The sequence below is a fragment of the Petaurus breviceps genome, unplaced genomic scaffold, assembly GCF_028583685.1.
Source record: "Petaurus breviceps papuanus isolate PSGF00001 unplaced genomic scaffold, PetGlider_PUasm1.0 90683, whole genome shotgun sequence".
Classification (NCBI taxonomy): Eukaryota; Metazoa; Chordata; class Mammalia; order Diprotodontia; family Petauridae; genus Petaurus; species Petaurus breviceps.
In genome coordinates this window covers 8,010,195-8,035,936 of record NW_027187308.1, presented here as the reverse complement: position 1 = coordinate 8,035,936, position 25,742 = coordinate 8,010,195, and the positions used below count along the sequence as shown (strand labels likewise).

At 37.8% G+C, this 25,742-nt stretch overlaps 2 protein-coding genes and 1 pseudogene across 2 annotated transcripts in view; 2 read left to right on the top strand and 1 right to left on the bottom strand.

The window, feature by feature from the left end:
- Positions 1–25,742, top strand: part of CMSS1 (cms1 ribosomal small subunit homolog) — a 442,802-nt gene that overhangs the window by 19,435 nt on the left and 397,625 nt on the right. The window lies entirely within an intron of this gene.
- Positions 1–25,742, bottom strand: part of LOC138144037 (filamin A-interacting protein 1-like) — a 62,538-nt gene that overhangs the window by 11,246 nt on the left and 25,550 nt on the right. Inside the window, exon 2 of the mRNA XM_069065353.1 lies at positions 10,917–13,689. Coding sequence (XP_068921454.1) covers positions 10,917–13,574 — 2,658 coding nt within the window. The 5' untranslated portion in view covers positions 13,575–13,689. The remainder of the gene's footprint in view (positions 1–10,916; positions 13,690–25,742) is intronic.
- LOC138144044 (large ribosomal subunit protein uL6-like) lies at positions 15,421–23,405 on the top strand (annotated as a pseudogene).

Sequence of the window (25,742 nt, the reverse complement as noted above, 5' to 3'; positions counted from 1 at the left end):
CTTAGTATTTGTGCTAAGTGCTGGAGACACACAAAAAGGAGGACAATTCTCAAGGACCATACATTCTAATGGAGAAGACAGCCTGTCTATAAGTATATTTAAGATACTAGTTATATATGAGAGATAGACACAATAGATAGAAATAATTTGAAAAGGGAAATCTTTAGCAGGTGTTGGGGGAGAAGGAAGACCAGGAAGGGCCTCCTAAAGAAGGTTGGGTCTTGAGCTGAATCTGGAAGGAAATCAAGGAATCTAAAAAGGTAGTGAGGTTAGGGGACAGAGCATTCTAGGCATGAGGACAGGAAATACAAAAGCAGGAAGCTGGGAGATGAGACTACAAATAGGTCAGCCTAGCTCAATCAGAGTTCATGGAAGAAGCATATTAGAAAGTAGTCAGGGGGCAGCCAGGTGGCTCAGCAAGTAAGAGCACTGGCCCCAGTGTCGGGATGACCTGGGGATTGAATCCGGGCTCAGATACTTAGCACCACACCCAGAAATAACCTTGAGCAAGTTACTTAACCCCAATTGCTTAAAAAAAAAAAAGAAAGTAGTCAGGGACCAAGTTGTATAGAACTTTAAATGCTAACAGAGTATTTAATATTTGATCCTGAGGATAATAGGGAGCTGATGGAGCTTATTGAACTATATATTGGGCTATATGGTCAGACAAACAAGATTGGAAAAGTCCCTTCGGCTGCTGGGTGGAGGATGGATGGGAGTGGGGAGAGAGGTGAGGCAGGAAGATCAACCAGGTTAAGGTTCTTTACCTAGTACCCAGGAACTATTTTAAAAATATATTTTAATAGTTGTATGTCAATATAATTGCTTTCCTTTGTAATCTTGGGTATATTGTATTATATATTTAAAAACATTTTGATAAATGGCCTATATTTTTCACCGGACTGCTGAAGTGGTTCATGATACAAAAATAGTGAGGGAATCTCTGCTTTCGATTTCTTATCTGGACAGCTCATCAAACTTTTCAGGTGGTAGAATGAGAAGAGAAACCAGTATACCAAGCTAGTTTCTCTACTATCTTCAGTAAAGGGTGTATATTATAAATGAATTAATATTTTACTAGAGATCCACAAAATTTTATAACTGTAAGAGAGTTTTGGTCCAATAGCTGTCTAGCAGTTGTATCAACTGTTGGGTTATCCTAGCTAAAACTCTACTTTCTACTGGAATGCCTTTCTGGATCTCCATGAATTCTAGTGCCTTGCTTTGGTTGATTACTTCCTATTTATTCTATGTATAACTCAATTGTACATAATTATTCACATGTTGTCTTCCTATTTTCATTGTGAGCTCCCCAAAGCAAAAACTTTTGCCTCTCCTTGAATCCCCAGCAAATAGCCCATTGCCCGACACATAACATATAATAGCCACTTAATAAGTCTTTGTCAAGTGACTGGAAACTCAGGACTTAAGAAGGGCAAGATTGTGAAGAGTTATGGAAACTTCTAAAGAAAGGGAAGAAATAGAGAGCAAAGAGAAGGAGATGGGTTGTTAGGACAATGCAATTATGAGGCCATTTCACTGTATCATTAGTTCCCTGAACATAAATATATATGTATATAAATAAAAATTCACATACACATATGAATTGGTAGGGTTTTCTTAAAGCAAGAAACAAAACAAAACTAAGCCTCTTAGTCTGAGAAGAATAATGCAACAGGAACATGTGGGTTATTGAAAGAAACACTCATTTACGTTAAGAAATCCATTTCAGTCTTCCAAAGTATTGCCTTAAGGGGGTCACAAAATCTTCATCAGTTTATGATTTTAAAAATGAGTTTTTGAAAAAGGGTTATTATACCCAGGAAGGGAGCCTTTAATGCCACAGTACACATCAGCATAACATTTTATAACATCCATTCATTTAATGACCTGATAGAGTAACTGCTGAGATATTCCTTAAGTAACACCATGTGGATTCTTTGCTATCATATTATCAAATTATAAAGCACTTAGGTTGTTTATTCATTTCGTTTGCTGAGCTCTCTGAGCATTCCTAACTGTATAATTTTGATGTCAGTAGGATGCCTGGTACTATGCAGCAATGAGCTCTGGGTTTTTCCATTCTTGACTAAATTTGAAAAAATGGAAAGGGTCCAAGAGAAGGAAGGGAACTTAGGGCTTATTTAAATTAAAGCAGCTTTAAATATATTTTTAAGAGTATGTGTTTTTTTAACCATTTCTATCACAGATTCACTTCAGTAAGCAAGGGTGAGAGGCAAAGTCCTTATTTCTTCCTTTTCCTTTAGTTTAGGAGCTGACTTTTGCCATATGCTTTATAATTGTATCCTGAACTGTTCCCAAGAAATACAGAATCACAGGATCAAAAATCGTGAAAATTTCAAACCGGAAGGGACCTTAGAAGTCATTTAGTCCAACATTTTCATTTTATAGATGGGAAAAACAGACCTAGGGACATGAGGTGACACAGGGAATTAATTTGAAGAAGCTGGGCTGAAGTGGGTGGATTTTTTTCTTGGGTTGAGGCAGGGGTGAGAGGAACTTGAGTAAGAATGAGAGCTTCCAGGCATCATCTGCATCTCCATCAAATAGTAAGCATTTAAGGAAACTTTTTTTTTACTGCAAAGACTCCTAGTGGTCCTTGGATTTGAGTTAAAGGAGGCTCTGTCAGGGGATTCTGTTTCTTACTGACCAGAAGAGGGTAGAATAGTCAAGGTCTAATTCCATCTGGCAGAGTAGGGCTGTGCACATAACACCTGGTGGTGCCTGCCTCCACTCAAGCTTCTCATGTTTTCCCTCTGCTTATATTTTCCTCTGACTTGCAAAAATTTTCTTGCAAAGTGATTTTTATGCAGGAAAAAAAAAAAAACCCTGAAGCATAGGAAGAAGGATTTGTGTGATAATTCAATGGAACATCTCTCCCCTTCTGTCTAAAAATTTTTAAAGAGGAATCCCTTTTTATATGACTGTTGGATTACATAGGTATTTTAATATATACCTTTCTGAAATATTATATTGAAATTAATGACAAGCATGAGGAATATAAAGAAATAAAAAACTATATAAAATAAAAGAAAGTGAAAACAGAAATGGGACAAAAGTAACATTGACTTAAATCTAAAAAAAAAAAGTTTATGCCAACACAGGAGTGACTAGACAGAAAAAGTTGAGACAGAGGTAGTACTATACTGTGGGGGCATAGTTATAGTTGAAATTTGTGTTTTAAAATGTAAATAGTTTAATTGATTTAGATTGGGAATTCTTAACCCTTTTTGTCTCATGGCAAAATTGTCTTTGGCAGTCCGGTTTCTGAATAATGTTTTTTTGCATAATATAAAATACATGATTATAAAGGAAACCAATTATAGTGAAATACAGAAATATGTTTTAAAAAGTTCAAGGACCTCAGGTCAAAGATCTCTGATTTAGAACTGTGCCTCTATTATTTAACCTAATAGATTCAGGACTATATCTAAACCTACCAGATAGATAAGAGCACATTGTTCATGTTTTTTGTAGACTGACTTCTGCCACCCCCTCAGAATTCAAATAGAAATCTGCCTTTTCAATCATCCTCATTTTCAGATGCGTTGGGGCATTATTTTGATTGATATGACATACCAGACTCCCCAGAAATGTGTGTTCCTGGTTGCTTAACAAGGTCACTTGTGTCATATGAAATGAGGGTAGGGGTGGTTAATAGAGGCAATCCATTTAGCAAAACCCCCAAACTGCTCCTGATTTCACCCTTCTAAGAACCTGAATATTCCCTCTTTTTCCTTAGTGGGACTTTACCAGTTATAAGGTGTTTTTATCCTGGAAGCTCTGTTCCATAGACTAGCAGCATAGCATTTGCTGAGTTCGCTACATAGAAGGAGTCTGAACTAGCCACCATTTTGCCTTGGCCGAATTTTCTGCCCTTCAATGACAATGTCCCAGCCACCGCATTAATAGGGCACAGGTCTCCAGTTATTGTAAAACTCCCCACCCCCAAAATGGTGATGAATTTGCTCATCTTTCTGTTCTTACTTGTGAAGTGACTCACCCCAGATTAGGTTGGGCAGTTTTTGGAGCCCAGCAAAGCTAACTGCCCTCTAGCAGTAGTCAGAACTTTTTTTTTTTTTTTAGCATCCTTGGCACCATTTTCTAACCAATTAAGTTAATAGCCACAGACAGTTGTTATAGCTTAGTTTCTCATTGTGAAGATGTAAATCATAATACTCAGGACTGAATAGCATCTTCAAGTTTTGAGTTTCTAATGTTGGAAAACAATTATTAAACACCAGTGCTTATGCCTGTATGAGGACTCTCTTGTTTCTAAAATTTTTAAATCTCTATGAAGTAAACTTACATTTCTGTTAGCCACCATGTTGCAAAGGTGTTTTTCCTGTTAGCAGCGTCTATGGCTTTTTAAAGGACAGATAAGGCAGATTTCTTCCTCTTTAAAACTATCCATACTTTCGTTGTACCTTGGTTATTTCAGTAATCACTTTTAATGCTATACTGTGTTTAGGCCCAAATGGTTTCATAGCCTATACTTTTACTGATTATTTTATAGATAGATCTATATCTCTTAAAGTTTAATAATTCACATTTTTTCCTGAGGGCAGCTAGGTGGCAGTGGATAGAGTGCAGGACCTATAATCAAGGAAGACTTGAGTTCAAATGTGGCCTCACACATCTAATAGCAGTGTCACCCTGGGCAAGTCACTTAACCCTGTTTGCCACAGTTTTCTCATTTGTAAAACAAGCTGGGGGAGAAAATGGCAAACTACTCTAGTGTCTCTGCCAAGAAAACTCCAAATGGTGTCACGGAGAATCAGACAAGATTGAAATGACTCAACAACAACATTGTCCTGATCTTCCCTTTGTCACTGCCATTTTTCAAAGCCAAAGAGAATTTTTTTTAAATGAAAAGTGAATGAATTAATGAGAGATCACTTATTAAACCCTTATTACATACAAAGCACTTTGCTTGCTCTTTTTGTAAATGAGAAAAATAGCTAAATGATTTCAGTTGCCTAAAATCCACCTTTTTTTCTTGTTTAGAGAAGAGTGTTTTTTTTAACTTCAGTTTCTTCAAATTCAGTGTTGCAATCCTTGTTACAATTAGCAAACATTTTGTTGACTTCTATTATGAATGAATACTTAATGTCTCTTCCTGCTTCCTGGCCCTGCTCTTTCCTAGAGGTTGAGAATTGAGGATTATTATTAAAAGAAAAAACAAAACAATGACTTGTTTCCTTGGAGGTAGGGTGAATCACTACAGCTATCCTTACAGACTTTGTTTGGAAGCAGAATGAATTCATTTTAGCTTTTCTTTAGGTTGTTACATAATGAAATAGTCAAAGAAGTGCTTATCCAAAAAGTCTGATCCATGAAACCAGGTTCATCTGTAAAATGAGGGGATTGGTTCAGACGTTCTCTAAAGTCTCTTTCGGCTCTGAGTCTGTGTCCTCAGTTTTGGGGCTCTACAGTGTTGGAAGCGTAGTGGGAGTGGTTTTGTTTCCTTTGAAACTCAGCTCAAGGACCACCTTTTCTCTGGAACCTTTCCAGATTCCTTCAGCTACTCTTGCCCTACCTGAAAAAAATTGCCTTATATTTATTTTGTTTATATTTTGTACAGTTGATTCTATTGCCTTTTCTCTATTATTTCTACTTTATCCTGTATGTAGCTTGTATGTACATCGTTATTTTTGCATATTGTCTCCTACATTAGAGTGCAGAGACTGTCTTTTACATTTCTTTGTAAACCCAGTGCTTGGCATGATACTTAATAAGTGTTTGTTTAGCTGCTGACTTATGTATATGTGTCCCTTAATAAAATGTAAATTACTTATGAGGAAGTGTTGTTTTATTTTTTGTTTATCTAGAGAACCTAACTTAGTGGCTGGCACATAGTCAGGGCTTAATAAATCCTCACTCACTGATTTGACTCTAGGAATACTCTTGGTCTAGACCAGGGGTGGGGAACCTGTAGCCTCGAGGCCACAGGTAGCCCTCAAGGTCCTCAAGTGTGGCTCTTTGATGGAATTCAAGCTTCACCACAACAAACTTGTTTGGATTCCATCAAAGGGCTGTGCTTAAGGACCTAGAGGGGTGCATGTGGCATAGTATTATACAACTGTTGACCACTTTAAATCCCTTCCTAACTGTCTTGGGCTCATTTTGGCTCTAGTTCATGATGTCAGAGCAGCAAGAATTACCAGCTGTGCCAGTCCCCACAGTGGTTTTGTGATGAGGCTAAAACTGAGACTACCCCACTCCTTTTCACTTGTAACCTAAGTTGGACTGGAATTCACAAAGTTAAGACTAGCTGACTGCGGTAAAACAGTGTTGAAGTATATATCCAGACTCATTTTAAGTATAGTAATTCATAAATTCAAATCATAGAGGGGATGTAAGTTTCAGTAGTCCTATAGCCAGGTCAAAAGACAACTATTTTTTTACTTAAATAAAGAAACATGAATTAGGATTTTATATTATTGGTGCCCAGTCCTGTATTTGCTATACTGCAGGTTTTCTACAATGAGTAATCTTGAGAATTGTCATGAAATTATTAGTGGACAAATATGTTAAGAAAAAAAAATCCTTTTAATTTTAAAGGAAGAATGCTATAAAATCTAGTAAATCATTCCAAAAAAATTTTTAAGGTCTGAGACTTTGAATTGTGGGAAATTAAAATTTGGGCCTAAACTGAATCTGGAATTTGAAAAAAGAGATGCCATTTCTTCATTTTAATATAAAAATAAATACTCTAATCTCCTTTACATATTTTAAGATCCTTTTGTTTTTTCCTTTGAAAAGACATAGTCAGTCTTACCCAGCCCTACCCTCCCTGACTGGTTTTGCTTTTTTACATAAAGGTTTCCTATGCCACCTACTACCTCTGGCCATGCCATCCTAATTTCTGGGTCTTTTCTGTGATGCCGATCTGTTGCCAGGTTCTTTTGATGTTACATTTCCAATATTTCTCCCAAATGCCTCCTTTCCTCCCCTGACACTCTTACCACCTTGCTGCTGCCCCTCATTACCTCATACTTGTGGACTATTATAATAGCCTTATGGTTGATCTCCCTGCCTTAAGTCTCTCCCCACTATAGTCCATCCACCATCTTCCCAAAGCTTAGGTCTGACCACATCAGCTCACCTCTTCAGTAAACTCCATTGGTTCCCTATCACCTTGAGCACCAAATATAATATACAGTTTGTAGTGCAATGTTTTTTATAACCTCCTCTCCCTTTGCAGTCTCCTTAAACCTTACTAACTCTCACTCTTTGATCAAGTGACCCTGGACTCCTTTCCATTCCTCACATAAGACACTTCATCTCTTGACTTCATGCATTTTCACCAACTGTTCCCCATTCCTGGAATTCTCTCCCTCTCTGCCTCGTTGATTCCCTGACTTCTTTAAAATTCCACCTTCCATAGGAAGCCTTTCCTGATCTCTCTTGATTCTGGCACCTTCCCTCTGTTGTTGATCACCTTCAGTTTATCCTTTATCTCTTGTTTGTACATGGTTATTGGTATGTTTTCCCTCCCATAAGATTGGGAGCAACTTGAGAGCAGAGATTTTCTTATGCCTCTCTCACTATCCCATGTGCTTAACAAAGGGCCTGGAATAGTACACATTTAATAAATGTTTATCAAATACATAAAAAGACGAGGGAAGGTGGAAACCCTCCATATGGCAACAATACAAAGAAATATATTTTCAAGTGAAGAAAGATACAATTTTCTTTTATGGCTTTTTAAAACCTAACCATAAGTATGTACTTCTAAAGTATATGGTTGTGTTTGTTTCGTGACTAGATATTTCTGAACCCATCATCATCTTTGCATGACCTTCTAGATGTTTTTAGCCCTTAGAAGTTTAGAAATTTTTAAAATCTGGGTGGAAGAAGCGACCTCAGAATGGGGAGAGGAGTTCCTTTTATGCCCCTCCCACTGCATCTTTTTGTTGTTCATGTGAACAGAAAATCCTACAACATAAGAAGAGGGACAGAACTTTACAAAGCTTTTCTCCATTTAGGGTAGAGATTTGAATTATCTAACAATCTCTGGTACATTACACTTATCAGAGCGGTTTCCTTTTTATCGTCTTCTCTCCCCATTCATTTTATACAAGTATATGCGAGAGTGTGCACACGCACACACACACACACAAACATTTTCAGGAATCAGACAACATATTTTAAAATTATGAATAGCTGTTAATTGGTAGTATGTGAGAGGAAAACACTACAAAATTTAGTTCTACCTTAAAGGGCTATGTGCCTAGGATGGTGCAGGGGGAATATGATAGAGGATAAGGCTTTGAATGTCTTAAGATGGGGGGGAGGGCATTTTCTCCCCTTGAGCTTATAACACATCTTCATATAACACTGTAAATGATTTTTTCCTTTGCATAACAAAAGTCCAATTTTTTCAAATGAGAAATTATCCTATATTGAAAGGTAGGAGGTGATTACTGTTTTTAATAGTCTGAACAGTGATTTATACTTCAAGATCCAGCTGTACAAAGGTGATTTTATGGGAAAAATTAATTAGAGGTTTTTAAAAATGGGAGGTTTTCTTTCATAAATCATTAGAGGTCTTAGCTATATATTCAATTTAGGGGAAATTGAAAAACAAACGCAGGTAAAGTTTATTAATCTGTTAGTGTTCCTGAAATTTTATCTTGTTTTTAAAGTGTGAACTAAAATAAGTCTAATGTCTTTCTGGTAGAGGAATCTCTCTGAAAGAAAGTGACTCTTTGAAAAAGCTATTTTCTTTGGATTTGTGGTTAATACTTGGGGTGACTGGCTATGGAAGAATTGATCTAGGATGACAAAAAGACGATTGGTGCTTTGGAACCGTGGGACTTGGAACAGAGAAATGTCATTGTGATGAAAACCTGCAGTCCTTTAGTCTAAGAAAATATTTAACTTCACATTGTAGTAGACATTAATTCCATGGAATAATGGATATTGCTCAGGGCCTAGGAGACCACAGTATAAAACCTTGGCAGTGTTGAGTTCTTTCTGCTGCTTATTTGAGTTCTAAGTGACCAGTCATCCCTCTCAGATACAAGGCATTTAACTTCTCGTGGCTGCTGTTGAAGCAGATATAATAATTATTTAGAAACATGACAGTTAAGCACTCTGAAATTCTAAGAAGGTCAGATACTGAGTATGGAATGATTTTAGTTGATTCTAATAAACAATGCCTACCTTTTAAGGACTAAGACTTTATGTGTAATTTCTCTTAAAGGTTTAGCTTAAAATTTAAAATGACTAAAACTCCTTTAAACTTTTAGTATTTTGTAGTATCTTTTCCTTCTAGCTGGGTCACTGCTGGTTCCCAAGATAAATGTGTCTAAACACAAACTTTTCCACGCATCGCCAGACTCTGATTTTTGCCAAACTCAATGGATAATGATGCAATCTTGTGAAGTTGGTGTTGGAGTTCGTCACCATGGAGGTGTTTCTGTCAACAAAACTTTAGCTTTATGGTCCTTTAATAATTGATTATGCAGAAAAAGCAGAATATGCTTATGAAAGAAGATTGGTTTTGTTTTTAAACACCTCACAGTTAGGAGTGATGAGATGAACTATTACAAATTTCAGACTATGAAAACTGACCTCATTAAATTAATATAGTGGTTTTAGAGTTGGAAAAAAGAAAGTGGTGATGGGCTAATTTGCCTTGGAACTCAGTCTAATTCAGGAACTCACAACATGCAGTGGGTCCCCCAAAAGTTTCATTCAGTCTTTGGACCGAATGGATTTAATATGATCAGTGAATCCTATAATCCAGGCTCAAAATACTTTAGGAATTTGAATGGATCAATTTCTTGTAAATTATAAAGGATACAACTGGTAACTAAAGAAGAATCAGTTGAAATTATATATACATGTAATTACTCTAGGCACCTTCTTTTTTTCCCCCAAATGAGTTCATTCTGATTATCTTTGATTTATTTGCTTGTTGAGATTAAAAACAAAAAATAAAACTTATGACAGAGTACAGTCTAGTAACAAGAGATGTGATATCAGGGAGGGAACCTTTAAGTCTTTTATGAACGAAATTGGAAGGGAGTTATATCTCTTCTTTGAAACTGGTTGAGTGACTCTTCTAAGCACAAAGCTTGTTATATGACAATAGTTGAGAGTATGGATTGTATTTTTTCTTTTTATATTTTTAGATGAGTCATAGAAAATTAATAAACTGTTAGTCATCCCTAGAAAACTTTTAGGTTGGCTACAGATCTATTTTTCAAAGACAGTGTTTCCTATCATTTGTGGTTCAGAGGATGCAAACAAACTTTAACAATAGCTTATGTAAAATAATTCTGAAAAGAAATAGAAACATATTTTAGACTTTCTCTTCTTTGGGGATATTTGTGCCATTCATCCCCTTCTTTTAGTGTGGCTATTCAAAACTAAATGGGCAGTAGGTCTTCTTTTAAGGGTAGAATTAATAGACACTTTAAACATAAAATAAAATTCTATTGTACATGCAAAAATATAACACAAGATGATCAAAAGAAAATCCAGCAAGCAATGGTAAAAATAACAAATTATTTACTGTTTTATAATGTTAAAATATTTCACCAAGACAAATTGCAGTCAAAATTAATGTGAGTTATGGAAAATGAAATACATAAAGATGCATTTATACAAGTGCAGACTAAATATTTTCCATACAGGTAGGTAAATGAAAAAAAAAACAAACGATATACAGTAAGTGCACACTTGATATGACTATGCAGGCAAAACTTAGTTAGTTTTATATATTCTTGTACAGTTCATGCACAAATCTCTCCCAAAGTAAAACTTCAGTCTTTTTTTTTTAATTTGGAGAGAGGCAAGAAGAAAGGGGGGGAGGGTAAGTTCCTTGTAAGAATGTCAGTGTGGATGATGATGATGAGGGGTCAGTTATATATATTACTTACTGTAATTTGTGATTGTCGAGGGAGAGGAGTAGTTGTTGGAGTGATAGTGATACTGCTGGTGACTTTATTTGTTGCTTTGCCCGCTGTTCCATTAATTAGGGCTGGAGTTCGGTTATCTTGAGGTGTTGAAGGACTGGCAGGCCTCACAGGACTGGCCACAGCTTGCATGTATGGGCTTCCTAAGTGAATGTGGATTTTGTTATCCTCAGTAGTTATCACACTTGAACCATTGCTGTTTGACCTTTGAAACTGCCATGCCGACTGTCTCTCTGGGGAAACTCTGAAGACGGCATGCTTAGCACCTATCTCTACCGGCTCTGGTGACCGTCCCTGTTCTGGGGAGCTTGCTGAGCCAGTCACAGCCAAAACATGAATGGGAGATATTGTCCTTTCGGGAGTTATAGAACCACAGGATTCTGGGGTTGGTGCTCTGGCAAAGGAAGCCATAGTAATAGGGGATGTGCCTTGCTCTAAGTTTATGGGGTTGTCAGTAGAGGTTTTTGCCTTCACTGGTGTTATGGAGGCATTTTGAATAATGGTTATTCTTTGCTTTGGGGTACCACAGTTGGGTATCACTGCAGTGCTTGTATAAGAGTGAGGACTTTCTGTAGTAGGACTTGTGATTTCAAGAGTGGCTGTATTTTGCCCATGGTCTGGAGTAACCTTTATGTGAAGAGGTTGACCAGGTGTGTGACTTAGGACCAGATCCCCAGGTTGAACATAACTTCCATTCTGTTTGGCTGGTATTTTTCCATTCTGAGGATGACCTTCCTTGGATTTCATCCAAGGGATCCATAACTTCCTGTTGACTGGATGAGCAGTAGATGCGTTACATTTGAAGGACACTGTTGGCTCATTGTCATTGGGATCTTCATCCTCATTATCACTTTCCTCATATATTTGCCCATTAGTTACAGCTCGTTCCAAAGGAATAAGACTTTTGTAATCAGGAGGTTCATTGTCTGCTGGTTCAGTTTGGACTTCTTTAGAAAATACTTGAAGGTCAGAAATCCTTCTTCCATTAAGACTGGGTCGGAGACTCTTACTGAAGTGCCGGTACCTCTCTAATTCTTTAGTGAGGTTTTCAATCTCTCTCCCTAAGTCCCTATTTCTATTTTCTTGTTGATTGAGTTTCTTTTGTAGAATTGTATGGTCACCCTGTAAGTGACATATTAAGTCTTCAGTTGCCATATATTCATGAATTTTCTCCTTTAATGCATCTACCTCCCTTGAGAGGTGACCAGACTTGGCTTCTTCCTCTTTAAGCCTTTTGAAAAGCCCCTGTTCCTGACTGGACTCTGTCTTTTCTGCTAACTTGTACCTAGCAAGTTCCATTTTAACATCCTCAAGTTCCTCTGATAGAAATTTCGCTTTGTCTCTTTCGCTAGCGTAGCGTCTCTCCAGAGACTCATACTCATCTTCAGTCTTCATCAGATCATCTTCAATAGCTTTCATGTCTTTTAATTTATGCTTCAGTCTCTCTACCTCTTGGGAAAGCTCTTTAATCTTATTGTTTTCTTGGTGCACAGCTGTTGTCGACTTACCAGTCTCCTGTTTTGATTTATTTTTGAGAAAATCTTTCTCAATAGCTTCTAGTGATTGGAGTCTCTTTTTCAGAATGTTAACTTTTGACAAGAGATCATTTCCCTTCTCTTCTTCGGCTTTAAGCTTGATTTTCAGTTCATCCCTCTCTTTGGTCACATTGTATACCTTTTCTTCTACATCCGTTTTGGACTTCAGTGCTCTTTTGCTTTCCTCAATTAACTTTTCGGTGACCAACGTCACTTTGCTTTGTTCCACTTGAAGCTGAGATGTAACGGCTTGTAGCCTGTCCTCTGTCTGCTTCATTTTTTCACTCATCGTTTTCCGTTCATCAACCAGCATCACTGTCAGTGTTTTCAGTTTGGTTAAATCCTCTTTTAGGATGAATTCTGTCTTTTCTAGCTTACTCTCAATGGTTTCTAACTCTTTGATTCTTACTTTCAAACCATCCAGTTCTTGAGACAGTTGCTTTGTTGTTACCTTTTCTTTTTCTAGATTGCATTTCAGAGCGTGGCACTCTTGCTTGCTTTTGCCAAAGGCATCTTCCAGTTTTTCCAAATCCATAATCCTTTTGTTGAGTTTGTCAACCTCCAGTTTAAAGTCCTTACTCTGGGATGCCTCCTTTTCCAGCCTTTGGTGGAGATCTCGGCACTGCTCCTCCATTTTTATGAGCTCTTCGTCTTTGCCTTCCATCTCTAGCACTCTTTTCCTGAGTTCTTCCACTTCTGCCAAGATACCGGAATTGCCACCTTCTCCCTTGTTGATCTTTTCTCTTATTTCTTGTAATTCTTCTTCCGCTTTTCGTAAAGACCTGTTTGTCTCCTCCAACTCATCGATTTGGCGGCTGAGTGCTGCTAGTTTCAGCCGGAGCTGGCGGTTTTGGCTGTCCTCGTTGGTGAGTTTGGCCATTATTGTGTCCTGGTGCTCTTGGCACTCTTTGGCTTGTTTTTGCAGTTCCCTTTCTAACCTGCTCGCCTTGTGCCCTTCTTCCTGAGCTTTGGCTTCAGCAGCGGCTAGTTTCTCATGTGCCTGCTCAGCCGTTGTGGTCAAATCTTGAATTTTCTGACTCTGGAGGGTGAGCTGTTCAGTGAGCCTCTGTTGTTCATCCACAACCATCAAAGCAAATGATTTCAGTTTGATCAGCTCCTTCTTGAGTGCAGTGACTTTCTTCTTGTTCGCTTGTTCTCTCTGTTTGTGGTAGGCTGTTTCTTGGTCTATTAGCTTCTTAAATCTGAAAAACACAAAGTGCATTCAGCTTTACTACTTTCTCTTTAGTGGATTATTGGGAGTAGTTAATCATTCTATGATTTTGGAAATTGACATCTCTGGCTAAAGGATGGTATTTGGGAGGCATTGTGGCATGGTAAATAAATAGGGCACTGGATTTTGAATGAAAAAGACCCAGCTTTGAATCCTGCTTGCTATACTTACTTTCTTATCTTGGGCAACTCTTAGCTTCTCTGGCCTCAGTTCTTCCTCTGGCATATATTTGGGGTTGTGTAAGTGATAGAGTGGGAAATGGTGGCCTTTCAAGGTCCTTTCCACCTGAAATCCTATGATTCTATATTTTTTGAAGGGGAGGGGAACCTTGATAAGAAGTTTATGTGCTTGCCTGGTGCTCTTGCTTGATAATAGTTTTGGTTTCCAAAGAATGCTGAGGGAGGAGGTAGAGGGGGAAGAGAGTCTGTGAATAAGGATGATACTGTTTGTTCTTATGTAGCCTGGAAACCATCATCTGAGGGTTTAGCTTAAGCACTTTTACTATAATGAGTGGGAGGTTTATCATTTAAAATCTAAACTTCCTGACTTGAGAAAAAAAATCTTAAGATTCAATTTGATTTAGCTCTTTTACTATGTTGATATACAAACATTCAAGAAGCACTGATCACAGAGGACATAATTATGATGGTAGAGAGAACTCTAGATTTAAAGTTACAGGACCTGATTTCTTGCTCTGCTACTTATGACTACCTGTATGAATTTAAGAGAGATATTTACTCTCTTTTGTGTCTCAGTTTCTTGGTCTATAAAAATAAAATCTAGGACTTAATGAATTCTTAGGGTTCCTTCTGGTTCCCAGATCTGTGTATGATACTATGATTTTGCTGCATTGATGAACAAAAGCTAGAATTCAGAGATAATAATCTGAGATAGCTAAGATAACTTAGTTCAGTGTTTCATCAAGACAGATACCAGTCCTTTTCTTCCTTTCCCCAAAACAAAACAAAGCACTTAGCTAGTTTACAATGTTTCTCTCTATAGCCTAGTAGATAGTCTTTGTGAATTGATTGTCTATGAAAGAGAAATCCTTATGGGTAGACAGCCCTGTGGTAATGAGCTTTCTTGAACTTAACCAGACTGATCCTGAGACAACAGACCTATTAGGACAGAAAACTAAAATGCTAGTCTTTTTCTCCAAAGCCTTTAGAGCTTGGTTAAAAAAAAAAAAAGCCAGAATTTGCCTTATTACCTACTTGTTTGACCTTGGACAAACCACTTAACTTCTGTGGGCCCCAGTTTCCTCACTTCTAAAATGAGGAAGTTGGGTTAGTGAATGGAAATACCGTGTTTCCCCGATAATAAGACCTATCCCAAAAATAAGCCCTCCCCTTACTGTGTAAGATTCCTCTAAAATAAGCCCTCCCCCGAAAATAAGCCCTATTGAGATTGCTACTGTAGTGAAGATGATCCCCTGCGCTACACACTACATTACGGTACTCTCTGTATGCACTGTCCCCCCAGGTGAAACGCACGCTGCGCTCCGAGATGCATCCAATCAGAGCTGCAGCAGTGAGCGCGTCATCCTGTTCTTCCCCAGTGATTTGCTTGCTGGCGCCATTGAGAGCAGTGCCACGGAGGAGAGCTGAGGCAGGACAACATAAGCCCTCCCCTGAAAATAAGCCCTCTGGTGTTTTTCTTTCCAAAAAAAATTAATAAGACAGTGTCTTATTATCGGGGAAACACACGGTATGCATTTATAAGACCCAACTATTGTGCCAGGCACTATGCTAAGTGATTTACCATTATTATCTATTTGATCTCACAGTCACACTGAGAGGTAAGTACTATTATCATCCCCATTTTACAGAAGGGAAAACTGAGACAAACAAAGGTTAAGTGACTTGCCCAGGGTCAAACAGCTAGAGAGTGTCTGGGGCCATATTTGAATGGAGGTCTTCCTAATTTCAGGACCAGGGCTCTATCTATTGCATCACCTACTGACCTAGGTGGCAGAAAAGGAAGCTTTGACAGTTTCTGGCTGACTGGAAAGGTATCTTTCTTATATTTAAAATTTTATGGTTATTGTTCAGTCATGTCATTCCTGACTGACTCTTTGGAGTTTTCTTGGCAAAGATACTGAAATGGTTAGCTATTTCCTTCTCCGTCTCATTTTACAGATGAGAAAATGGCAAAGTGTGTTAAATGACTTGTCCAGGATCACACAGCTAGTACAAGTCTGAGAAATTTATTATCCACTGTGCCACCTAGCTGCCCAAAATCAATTGTCACCCTTGCTGAAAGGGATACTACACATCTGCAGTCTCAGGATTGTGGAGAGAGCATGGGAGAGAGACAGGTAGTCGTCATAGAGTCTTGTGAATATGCTCATGATACCACTTGGTCTTTGGGACTACACTTTGTTTATAAAGAGATACTTCTGAACTAGGATTGGAAGGAACTGTACTTTTTTAGTAGTGGCAAATGACTTTGCATTTGCCTAGCCATAGACTTCACAAGATGGTCAGATGGAGATAGTTTGTGACCATGGAGTAAGGAGTTTCTCTGCAAAGCCAACTGGCTACCATGGGATTTGAACTTTGGCTTACATATACCAGTATCTAATTTCTCAGTAGAGAAATGTGCTGCTTGAATCCATTCATCTTGAGTCAGGCTGATTTGAGGTTCCTTGAGCACTGTGTGTTCTTAGGCTGCCATCCTTCAACGAGATTGGAGTAGGTTTGTCTTTTGATTCTGTTATGTGGGATTGTTTTGTTTTTTCAAAAATTTTTTTGTTGAGAAAAGATTTTTTTTGATAGTACGGATCCTAAAATACAGAAACTTTCCATAATTTTCCATTTCTTTGAAACTGCCTGATTGACAATCCCATTTTTCCTTTGTCTTTAACAGGATTAATATTAATTATAATTTAATTGTATTGCATTTTAATTGTAATTTACTATGATTATAACTTCCTTAGTCTTTAATGATTGTTATGCACATTTATAGTTCTATTCAGGATATTTTATTGCATCTCAGAAGTGACCCTCTGTTCTCAGGCTATTTTCAGGGGAGCACAAGCCTCACTAGATTCCCCCAAACTGTTGTCTGAGGACCAGCCTAGCTAAGCAGAGTGAGGCCAGAAAATAAGCTGCTAACAGGTGGTAAGTTTTTTAGACTAGATTACAGAACATCCTTGGGAAGTATGTATTTCCTGCAACTAGTCTTTTAAACTACACTGTTCCAAATACCAAAGGTGTTTTCTGGAGTTTTGGTTTATGCTAAATATTTAGTGGCCCTTCAAGTCTGTTAGGCTTTTGGGATCTAGAGTTGAAATTTACATGTCTTATTTGTGTAGTGTTATTAATTAGAAGCCATGTGAACATAGTCTATTTCATGGTCTCAGACTGTGTTTCTGCTAACCCAAGCTGTGCCACTGGTCAGAAGGAACCTTAAGCCAAATGTGTGATTTAAATGAATTCAGATTTATCACTACTGCTTTAAAAAAAAAAAAAAACTTTAAAATGTGTATCTTTCTGATGTGGTGCTTTTTGATATAGAAAAACCAAAAGATTGTTAGATAGGATTTCTTCCCCTTTCCCTCCCACCAGTGTTCAGAGATTTAAATGTAGGATAACAAATATTATATGCTTTTTTATGTTTATTTTTAAAGTACCTAGATTTGTGAAGCTGACAAGTAGAATAACATGCCTCTAAGATAGAAGCATGTAAGTAAAGGTACAATTTGCTTACATTTATTTTATTTTATTTTTGCTTTGGGGGGGGTGTATAGGCAGGGCAGTTTGGGGTTAAGTGACTTGCCCAAGACCACATGACTAGTAAATGTTAAGTGTCTGAGGCTGAATTTGAACTCAGGTCCTCGACTCCAGGACTGGTGCTGTATTCAGTATGCCACCTAGCAGCCTCTTAAATTAATTTAAAAAATAAGATTTCATCTATCCCTCTATCTATGCACAGACACATATATTTAACAATGTGCTTACATTTCAGACAAAAATAGTTAATTTCACTTAGTCACAGTATTCGTAAGCATGTCCAATTACTGACTCCCTTAGGACTAAAGAACATTTACTGAAATCTTTCCAGTAAAAACAGGCCTTGGAAGCTGGTTTTATAGACATAAATGTGAGGTGGTTGGATCCAACAGTGTCTTGTTACAGCCTTCCTTTAGCATTTCTATTATAGCTCAGAACTTATACAACTTATTGTGGTTTATCACTGTAATTATATGCAATACTGATTGCTTACTTTTCCTAAAAAAATTATATCTGTCATTTTGAAAGCTCTTTGTTGTTAACCACAATTATTCTTGTTTTACAAATTACATACTTCAGAGTATCTTTCCCTTTACATATTTAAAGACCCCTGGAGGTATGTGCACACATTAATTTCCTTCTGGAAGTAATAAGGTTACAAGTGTCAAACAATTATACTGTCTGTCATTCGCACAAAACAGTTGGCACGTTTCTGAGTGTTTTTGTGTCATTTTCATCTTTCTGTGAGAACTATCCGAGTAGTGTTTTGAATGGTTTTTAAGAGAGACTAGCTCTTTACAGGGATGCTAAAGTAATTATTATGTAAAAGAACTTTTGAGCCCTTTATGGAAAGGGTTCTCAAAGTAACATTATTATGGTCCTTTCAGAGGAAGAGAGCTATTGAAAATAATAATTCACATATACATTTGTGCTTTAAGGTTCATATACTGCCTTCTACACACCACTATCTGAGTCTTAGAACACTTAGAACACTCACTGAGTCCTAGAACATGAGATAAATAGTATAGTTATTATTATCCCCATTTTGTATTGAGGAACAGAAGACCCAGAGCTAAAGTGAAATTAATTGGTGTCAGAGGCAAGATTTGATTCCAGGTTTTCTTTGATTTCAAGAACTGGTAATCTTTGTAATCTTTCAGCCCTACCACACTGCAGAAACTTAGGGAAAGATTTTGAAACTCCCAAAACAATTCCTTCCCCTCTCTTATTTTTCCTAACCTTCCAACTGGATAATCCTCTGTCACCAATGAGGGCCTTGGACCAAATAGTAACATAGCTACAAAGTAATGAGAGTTGGTCTCAATATGTCATAGTCACAGCCCTGTGTGAGATCCTTCAGGTGTTGACCTGAAAGTAGTAGAGGAAGAAATAAAAGGACTTTATTTATTAGGACCGTACTAGTTTTGTATTTAAAATACAACTCAGCTCTTTGGTCCATTCACTACCAGAATGAAGACCATTTTAAGCAACCAGACCGTAGACATCCCAGAAAATATTGACATCTCTCTTAAGGGTCGGACAGTTATTGTGAAAGGGCCCAGAGGAATCCTATGCAGGGATTTCAACCATATCAATGTTGAGCTCAGTCTCCTTGGAAAGAAGAAAAAAAGGCTTCGGGCAGACAAGTGGTGGGGAAATTGAAAAGAACTTGCAACCATGCGCACAATCTGTAGCCATGTACAAAACATGATCAAAGGCGTTACCCTGGGTTTTCGTTACAAGATGAGGTCTGTGTATGCTCACTTCCCCATCAATGTTGTTATTCAAGAGAATGGCTCACTTGTTGAAATCAGAAATTTCTTGGGTGAAAAATATATCCGGAGTGCGCATGAGGCGTTGCTTGTGCTGTTTCTCAAGCCCAAAAAGATGAGTTAATTCTTGAAGGAAATGATATTGAACTTGTTTCAAACTCAGCTGCCCTGATCCAGCAGGCCACCACAGTCAAGAACAAGGATATCATAAAATTTTTGGATGGCATCTATGTTTCTGAGAAAGGCACAGTGCAACAAGCTGATGAATAAGTTGGAAAAGGTGTCAAAGGCCGTGTCCTGAGGAGTCAACACTTACTCAGATGTCAAATAAAAATACTTTTTGTCAAAAAATAAAATAAAATACAACTCAACAAATCTGCCTTCTGACTAGAAAGCAGCTCTCAGATTTTCAGGATCTAGATTAATTTTTCAAGGAAAGAAAAACAAAAGAAGGGGAAAGCCCCAACTTTATTCCTATAGGATTTTGCATCCAAACCACAGAGGAACACCAAATGAAGTGTCACTGAGAGACTTGGCATGGGATTTGGGGCACTTTCTTGAAGGAGCCAAAAAAGGAGCACTTCTGACCAATGTACTTCCTGAGCTGTCAAGCTTCCGCCTTACCAACAGAAGGAAGCCTAAACTTTTATCTTCCTTCAAGGAGCATCTTAGGCACTATCTTCCACCTAAAACCTTTCCTGACCTCTTTCAGTGCTTATGCCCTTCTTCTTCTTTTTTTAAGCAATTGGAGTTAAGTAACTTGCTCAAGGTTACACAGCCAGTTATTTTGTGTGGGTGCCAAGTATCTGAGGCCAGAACCGATCCCTGGTCTCCTGATGCCAGGGCCGGCGCTCTTACTCACTGCGCCACCTGGCCGCCCCATGCCCTTCATCTTAAACCACCTTGTATTTAACTACTTTCTAGTTATTGTATTTATTATCTTTATATTTTTCATATATATATATATGTGTGTGTGTGTGTATAGTATAAAGTGTTTATGTATTGTGTGTGTATATATTATATATAAAGGGTGTATATGTGTGTGTGTGCATACACATACTTATACATGTCCTTGTTTTTTCTCTGTAGAATGTAAGCTCTTTGCAAGTAGGGAGTGTTTCCCTGATCATCTTTGTAATCTCAACTTCTTTGATTCCCAGTATTTCAATACAGTGTCTGGCACATAGTAGATACCTAATAAGTATTTGATTGATTGATTAATTAGAGGCAGCTAGGTGGCATAGTATGGATAGAGTGCTGAACCTGGAGTTCAAATCCTGCCTCAGATACTTTGTGATCCTAGACAATCTACTTAACCTCTGTCTACATGTTTCCTCATTTGTAAAATTGTAATTAAAAAAAATAATAGCACCTACCTCACAGGGTTATTATGAGGATTAAATTAAATGAAATAGCATTTGTAAAGCACTTTGCAAAAGAAAAAAAATTACACAATTTTATTATATTTAAAATGAATAGCAGATTGTACGTAATAGATTTGCAGTTTCATGTGCAATCTTTTTTTATTATACCATGTTATGGAAATGCTTGTTTTATCCCATAAATAATAAATGAATGAATAATGATAAATACAAATTTAGAGAAAAAACTTAAAGTACTATATAAATCCTACTTACTATTATTGTTATTAAAAACTTTCAAACTCTTTTGTGTAAACTAAAATGGTCTACTTGGAAGACAGTGTACACCCACTCAGCTCAGATGCCCTCTCTTCCATACTAGTGTTCCCTGTTCCTGAAGCTAGAAGTAATCTCTTCTTTTTCTAAATCCATCTAGCATTTTGTACCTCTTACTACTTTTTCACACTCCACCTTTTATCTTAGTTATTTGTATACATTCTTTGTGTACCCCATAGTGCTTAGCTCTGTGAACTGCATATGGTGAATGTTTAATGAATATCTATTTAACAAATGAATTCATGCATATGTGGGCATAAGCCCTGTGGGCCAATGTTTCTTCATCTTTGTTCCCTTCCCTGGCAAGAACCCAAGTCTGTAGTAGTTTAGTTGACTTAGAACTACCTCCTCTCTCTGTATGTCATCCCCTGCCCCCCAGGTGCAATACTTTTTCCATTGCTTTTTGTTTGTTTGTTTTAAGAGTAAAAAAGCTAATTTGCATGAAAGATTGCACTGATCATGTGTGATGCCATCATGGCCTGACACAAGGGATTTGTTTGTTCAGCCTTGACTTCTAAAGTATTTAATGCATAAATATAGTGTTAATTTGATGAACTATTAAGGAAGAAAAAAAATTCAATCTTCCTCTGAAAAATCCTTTAGTTTTTACTGTCTTCCATTCTTATAGGTCCCTAATGAGAAGAGACATGTTGCTTCATTCTGATGAATTCCACAAGCTGTTGATCACTGGTTTAGTCATTGGCTAAATGTTTCTATCAGCAATAAAGCCAGTCTTTCACTGCCTGACATAGAAAGGTCATGTCTGTAAAAGATTCTTTGCCAAATAGGGCAAATCCAACTTTTGCCCTCTTGTTTCCTTTTCTCCAGACCCTAAAACATCCTGTAATGATGAGAATGTGTCTCCACATAGCCTCATGTATCTGTTTGAAACCACTGTTTAAAATATGGGCAAGGACCCATTCAGTTGCCTGGTTTTAAAATTGGGAATGTTCCCAGGGATGTAGTAGGATGTGGAATTGGCAATTATTTCCTTCATTCAACAAATACTTATTTAATGCCTACTATGTGCTAACTATTTTTTCATTTTGCCTATCTTTTGAAAACCTCTCTGTAAATGTAAGGTATTATTGTTATATTAAATTTAATGGGACCTTAACTCATCATAGGGAGATGCCGAGGTGGTGCTCTATACCTGGAGTCAGGAAGACCTGAGTTCAAATGTGTTCTAGTATCTTAGCCAAGAAAACCCCAAATGGAGTCACGAAGAGTTGGACACAACCGGAAAACAACTTTACAATGTCAAAACTCATAATAGCATGGGTTCTATTAAATGAATCCATTATAATAATCTACATTTGGGGTAGAAACCTCCTGCGGGTAAGCAACTGTCTTCAAAAGTTTATAGATCTTTAAGATATCTTTCTGGTTTATTAGGATGCTCCCATAATGATGGCAAGGATTTTATTTCTCAGCATCTATTATTTGCTTTGATTTTTCTGCCAGAGTTGCCTACTTATATGAGTTGATTCTTTTCCTTCAGAGATTTACCAAGTTTCTGCTAAGCATGACAGCTGGATCATTAAGTTCCCTTGAATTGTTAGTTTTATCAACTAGCAGAATTCCTGGTGTTATGGTGAGGATTAGCTGGTCTGTGGTTATGGATCTGTCCCAGTATATCTTGTAGTAGTTATTTTATAAGGTGTAATTACTAATGTTAACATTCGGCATGGACAGTAGCTGAATGGATTGTGAAATAATTCCCAAGTTTCAAGCCCTTTTGTTGAACATTGATTCACACTTTTCACTGGGCTCTTGAGGCAGTGTGGTTCAGTGGAAAGTGTGCTTGATTTGAAGTCAGAGACTTGGGTTCACACCCTGGCTTTGTTACTTTCTCCCTCTGTGACTCTGAGGAAGTCACTTTAACTTTTCTCTTGTCTAAAGTAAGAAGGTTTAGACTATAAATGACCTCTCAAGTCCCTTCCTGCCCTAAATGCACAATCCCAAGATATACAATTAATATCTATTCACAGAATGTCTATTTCCTTATTGTACCCATCCTTTCTTCAATAGAACTGTGTAGTATTTAGTATCATTTTTAGTCACGTTTATAAAAATAACTGTGAAGAGTCCTTTTCATTTTATATATTCCTGTTTCCTTTATTTTTTCCCTCAACAGTCAAAGGTTTTTTTTGTTGGTTTTTTAAAAAATTACAGCAGCAATAGCATACCACAGCCATAATGTCATGAGTCGGATTCATTTGGCTTGGTCAGCATGATCTCTTTAGAACACTAACACTTTTTTTTTTTTTTGGCGTCTGCCAATAGAGTGTGTGTGTGTGTGTCTGTCTGTGTCTGTTTAATGTCTTCATTATTTAAGATCATGTCATCATTGAGATCATTGAGAAATACTATAAATGTGTGACTACAAATCTAGTGAACTGAGTTCCTTAACTGTTTTCCTCCCTTGTGAATGTGGAGTTTGGGCATGCAGTGATGGAGAAGGCAGATGAAGGAGGAGGAGTTTGGTAGTGAGAGGTACATGCAGTTCAGTGAGAATAAGACTGTATGACTTCTCTTCCTTCTTCACCCATTTTCATGATTTAGGAGCTTAACTTTATTTTTCTACCCTACTAAATGGGGTAAATCATTTGTGATTTTGTTTGTATTTTGTATTACATGAAACCCTTATAGAAATATAAACTCTGAAGGCAGTGACTTTTTTCTTCCAAGTTTCTATCAGAGGACTTGGCAGATTTTCAATCATTTTTCAATCATATCCAACTCTTCTTGACCCCATTTGGACTTTTCTTAACAAAGATACTGGAGAGATTTGCCATTCCTTCTCCATCTTGTTTTATAGATGAGGAAACTGAAGCAAACAGGGGTAAGTGACTTGCCCAGGGTCACACAGCTACTAAGTGTCCAAGGCCAGATTTGAACTCATGAAGATGAGTCTTCCTGATTTCAGACCTTTCACTTCTACTGTGCTATCTCCCTTCCCACAATACAGTAGTATAATAATAGCTAACATTTGTACTAGGGCAGCTACGTGGTGCAGTAGACAGTAACACTTAACTATGTACCTGGAAGTGTGCTAAGTATTTTATAATTCTTATCTCATTTGATCCTCACAACGACCCTGGGAAGTAGGTGCTGTTGTCCCCATTTTACAGATGAAGAAACTGAGGCAAACAGAGGTCAAGTGGTTTGCACAGAGTAACCATGCTAGCAGATGTCTGAGGCTGGATTTGAACTCGGGTCATATCCACATACACAAAGATTTCCACCACCATCCTTCACATAGAATTTTAGGCCTGGAAGGGACTTTGGAGCAGCCCAACTGACTTAAGTCCAAAGACACTGTAGAGCTTGCATGAGATCACGTAGCTAGTCCACTGGTCTTCCCATCCTACCACACTGCATCTTGTAAGGGTTAGTTGGGAACTTGACTAGACATATCTTTCTCCCTACATACTCTTCCTCCTAGTCAGAAAGCATTTATTAATTATCTGCTGTGTTTTAGGTGCTAGAGATCCAAAGAGAAAAATCCTGTCTACCTTCAAGGGGCTTGTAAACAAATAAATAAACAAAAAATATGTTCAAAATAAATAATTTGGGAAGAAGTTGTAAAAGCCTTCAGGAGGTGGTGCCTGGAAGATTTGAATTAGTCAATCAAGCAAACATTTATTAAGCACTTAGGGAAACCAGGGGAAGATGGGAACGTGTTCCAGGAATGAGGGACAGAGAGCCAGTGTGCGAAGACTAGAGATGGAGAATCCATTTCCTGCGAGGATTTATTCTGGAAACAGCAAGTAAGCTAATTTGGCTGGAATGTAGACTTGGGTAAAGTGTTGTTGTTCAGTTCTTTCAGTTGTGTCTGACTATCTGTGACCCCATTTGGGGTTTTCTTAGCTAAGATACTAGAGTGGTTTGCCGTTTCCTTCTCCAGCTCATTTTAGAGATGAGGAAACTGAGGCAAACAGGGTCACACAGCTAGTAAGTGTCTGTGATCAGATGTGGGTAAAGGGTAGTAATATATGATAAGCCTGAAAAGATAGGTTGGTGGGCTTCAAATGTGAAACAGAGGTGTTTGTGTTTTTGTCCTAAAGAGAACGGGAACTCTGACACCTCTTTGGTCCAGGGGAGGGACGTGGTCAGACTCGTGACTTAGGCAGTTTGTGGAGGATGCTAGAGAAACTAGGGACAGATAAATGCTTGTGGACTGAGAACACGCTTGAATCAGGGAGACCAATAAGGAGATTCTTGCAATAACCAGGAAAGAAGTGATAACATCCTGAACTTCAGTGGCTCAGAGGGTCAGAGTGAGGCATATTGGTGAAGCAGAACACCATAGCAGTCTTTGTAATGGATTGGATATGCAGAGGGAAGGAGAGGGATGAATTGAAGATCCCAATCTGGGTGGCTGGAAGAGAATAATGACAAAAATAGGAAAATTAGGATGAGGTGTGGGCTGTGGCGGAAAGATAGTGTGTTCTGTTTTGGACAGAGACCCCTATGGTACATCCAAGTACTAATGTTCTAATAGGCAGTTGGTGATGTACTGAAATCCAGGAGAGAGTATATCTGGACATCTATGTGTGTGCACACATGTGCATATTTACATATAAATATGAATCTAACGGGCATGATTTTGGTCAAGTAATTTAACTGAGTCTCGTTTTCCCCTTCTTTAAAATGAAGGACTTGGACTAAATTATTCTCTAAGGTCTCATTCTGTTATACAGTTTTATAAGCCTATAGACCATCTGTCACCATGTTCTATGGAGTCTGGCTTCTTCAGTTTATCTCATCTGTCCCCACTCTTCTCTGTTTCCACTGCAGTTGCCTGCCTGGCCTATT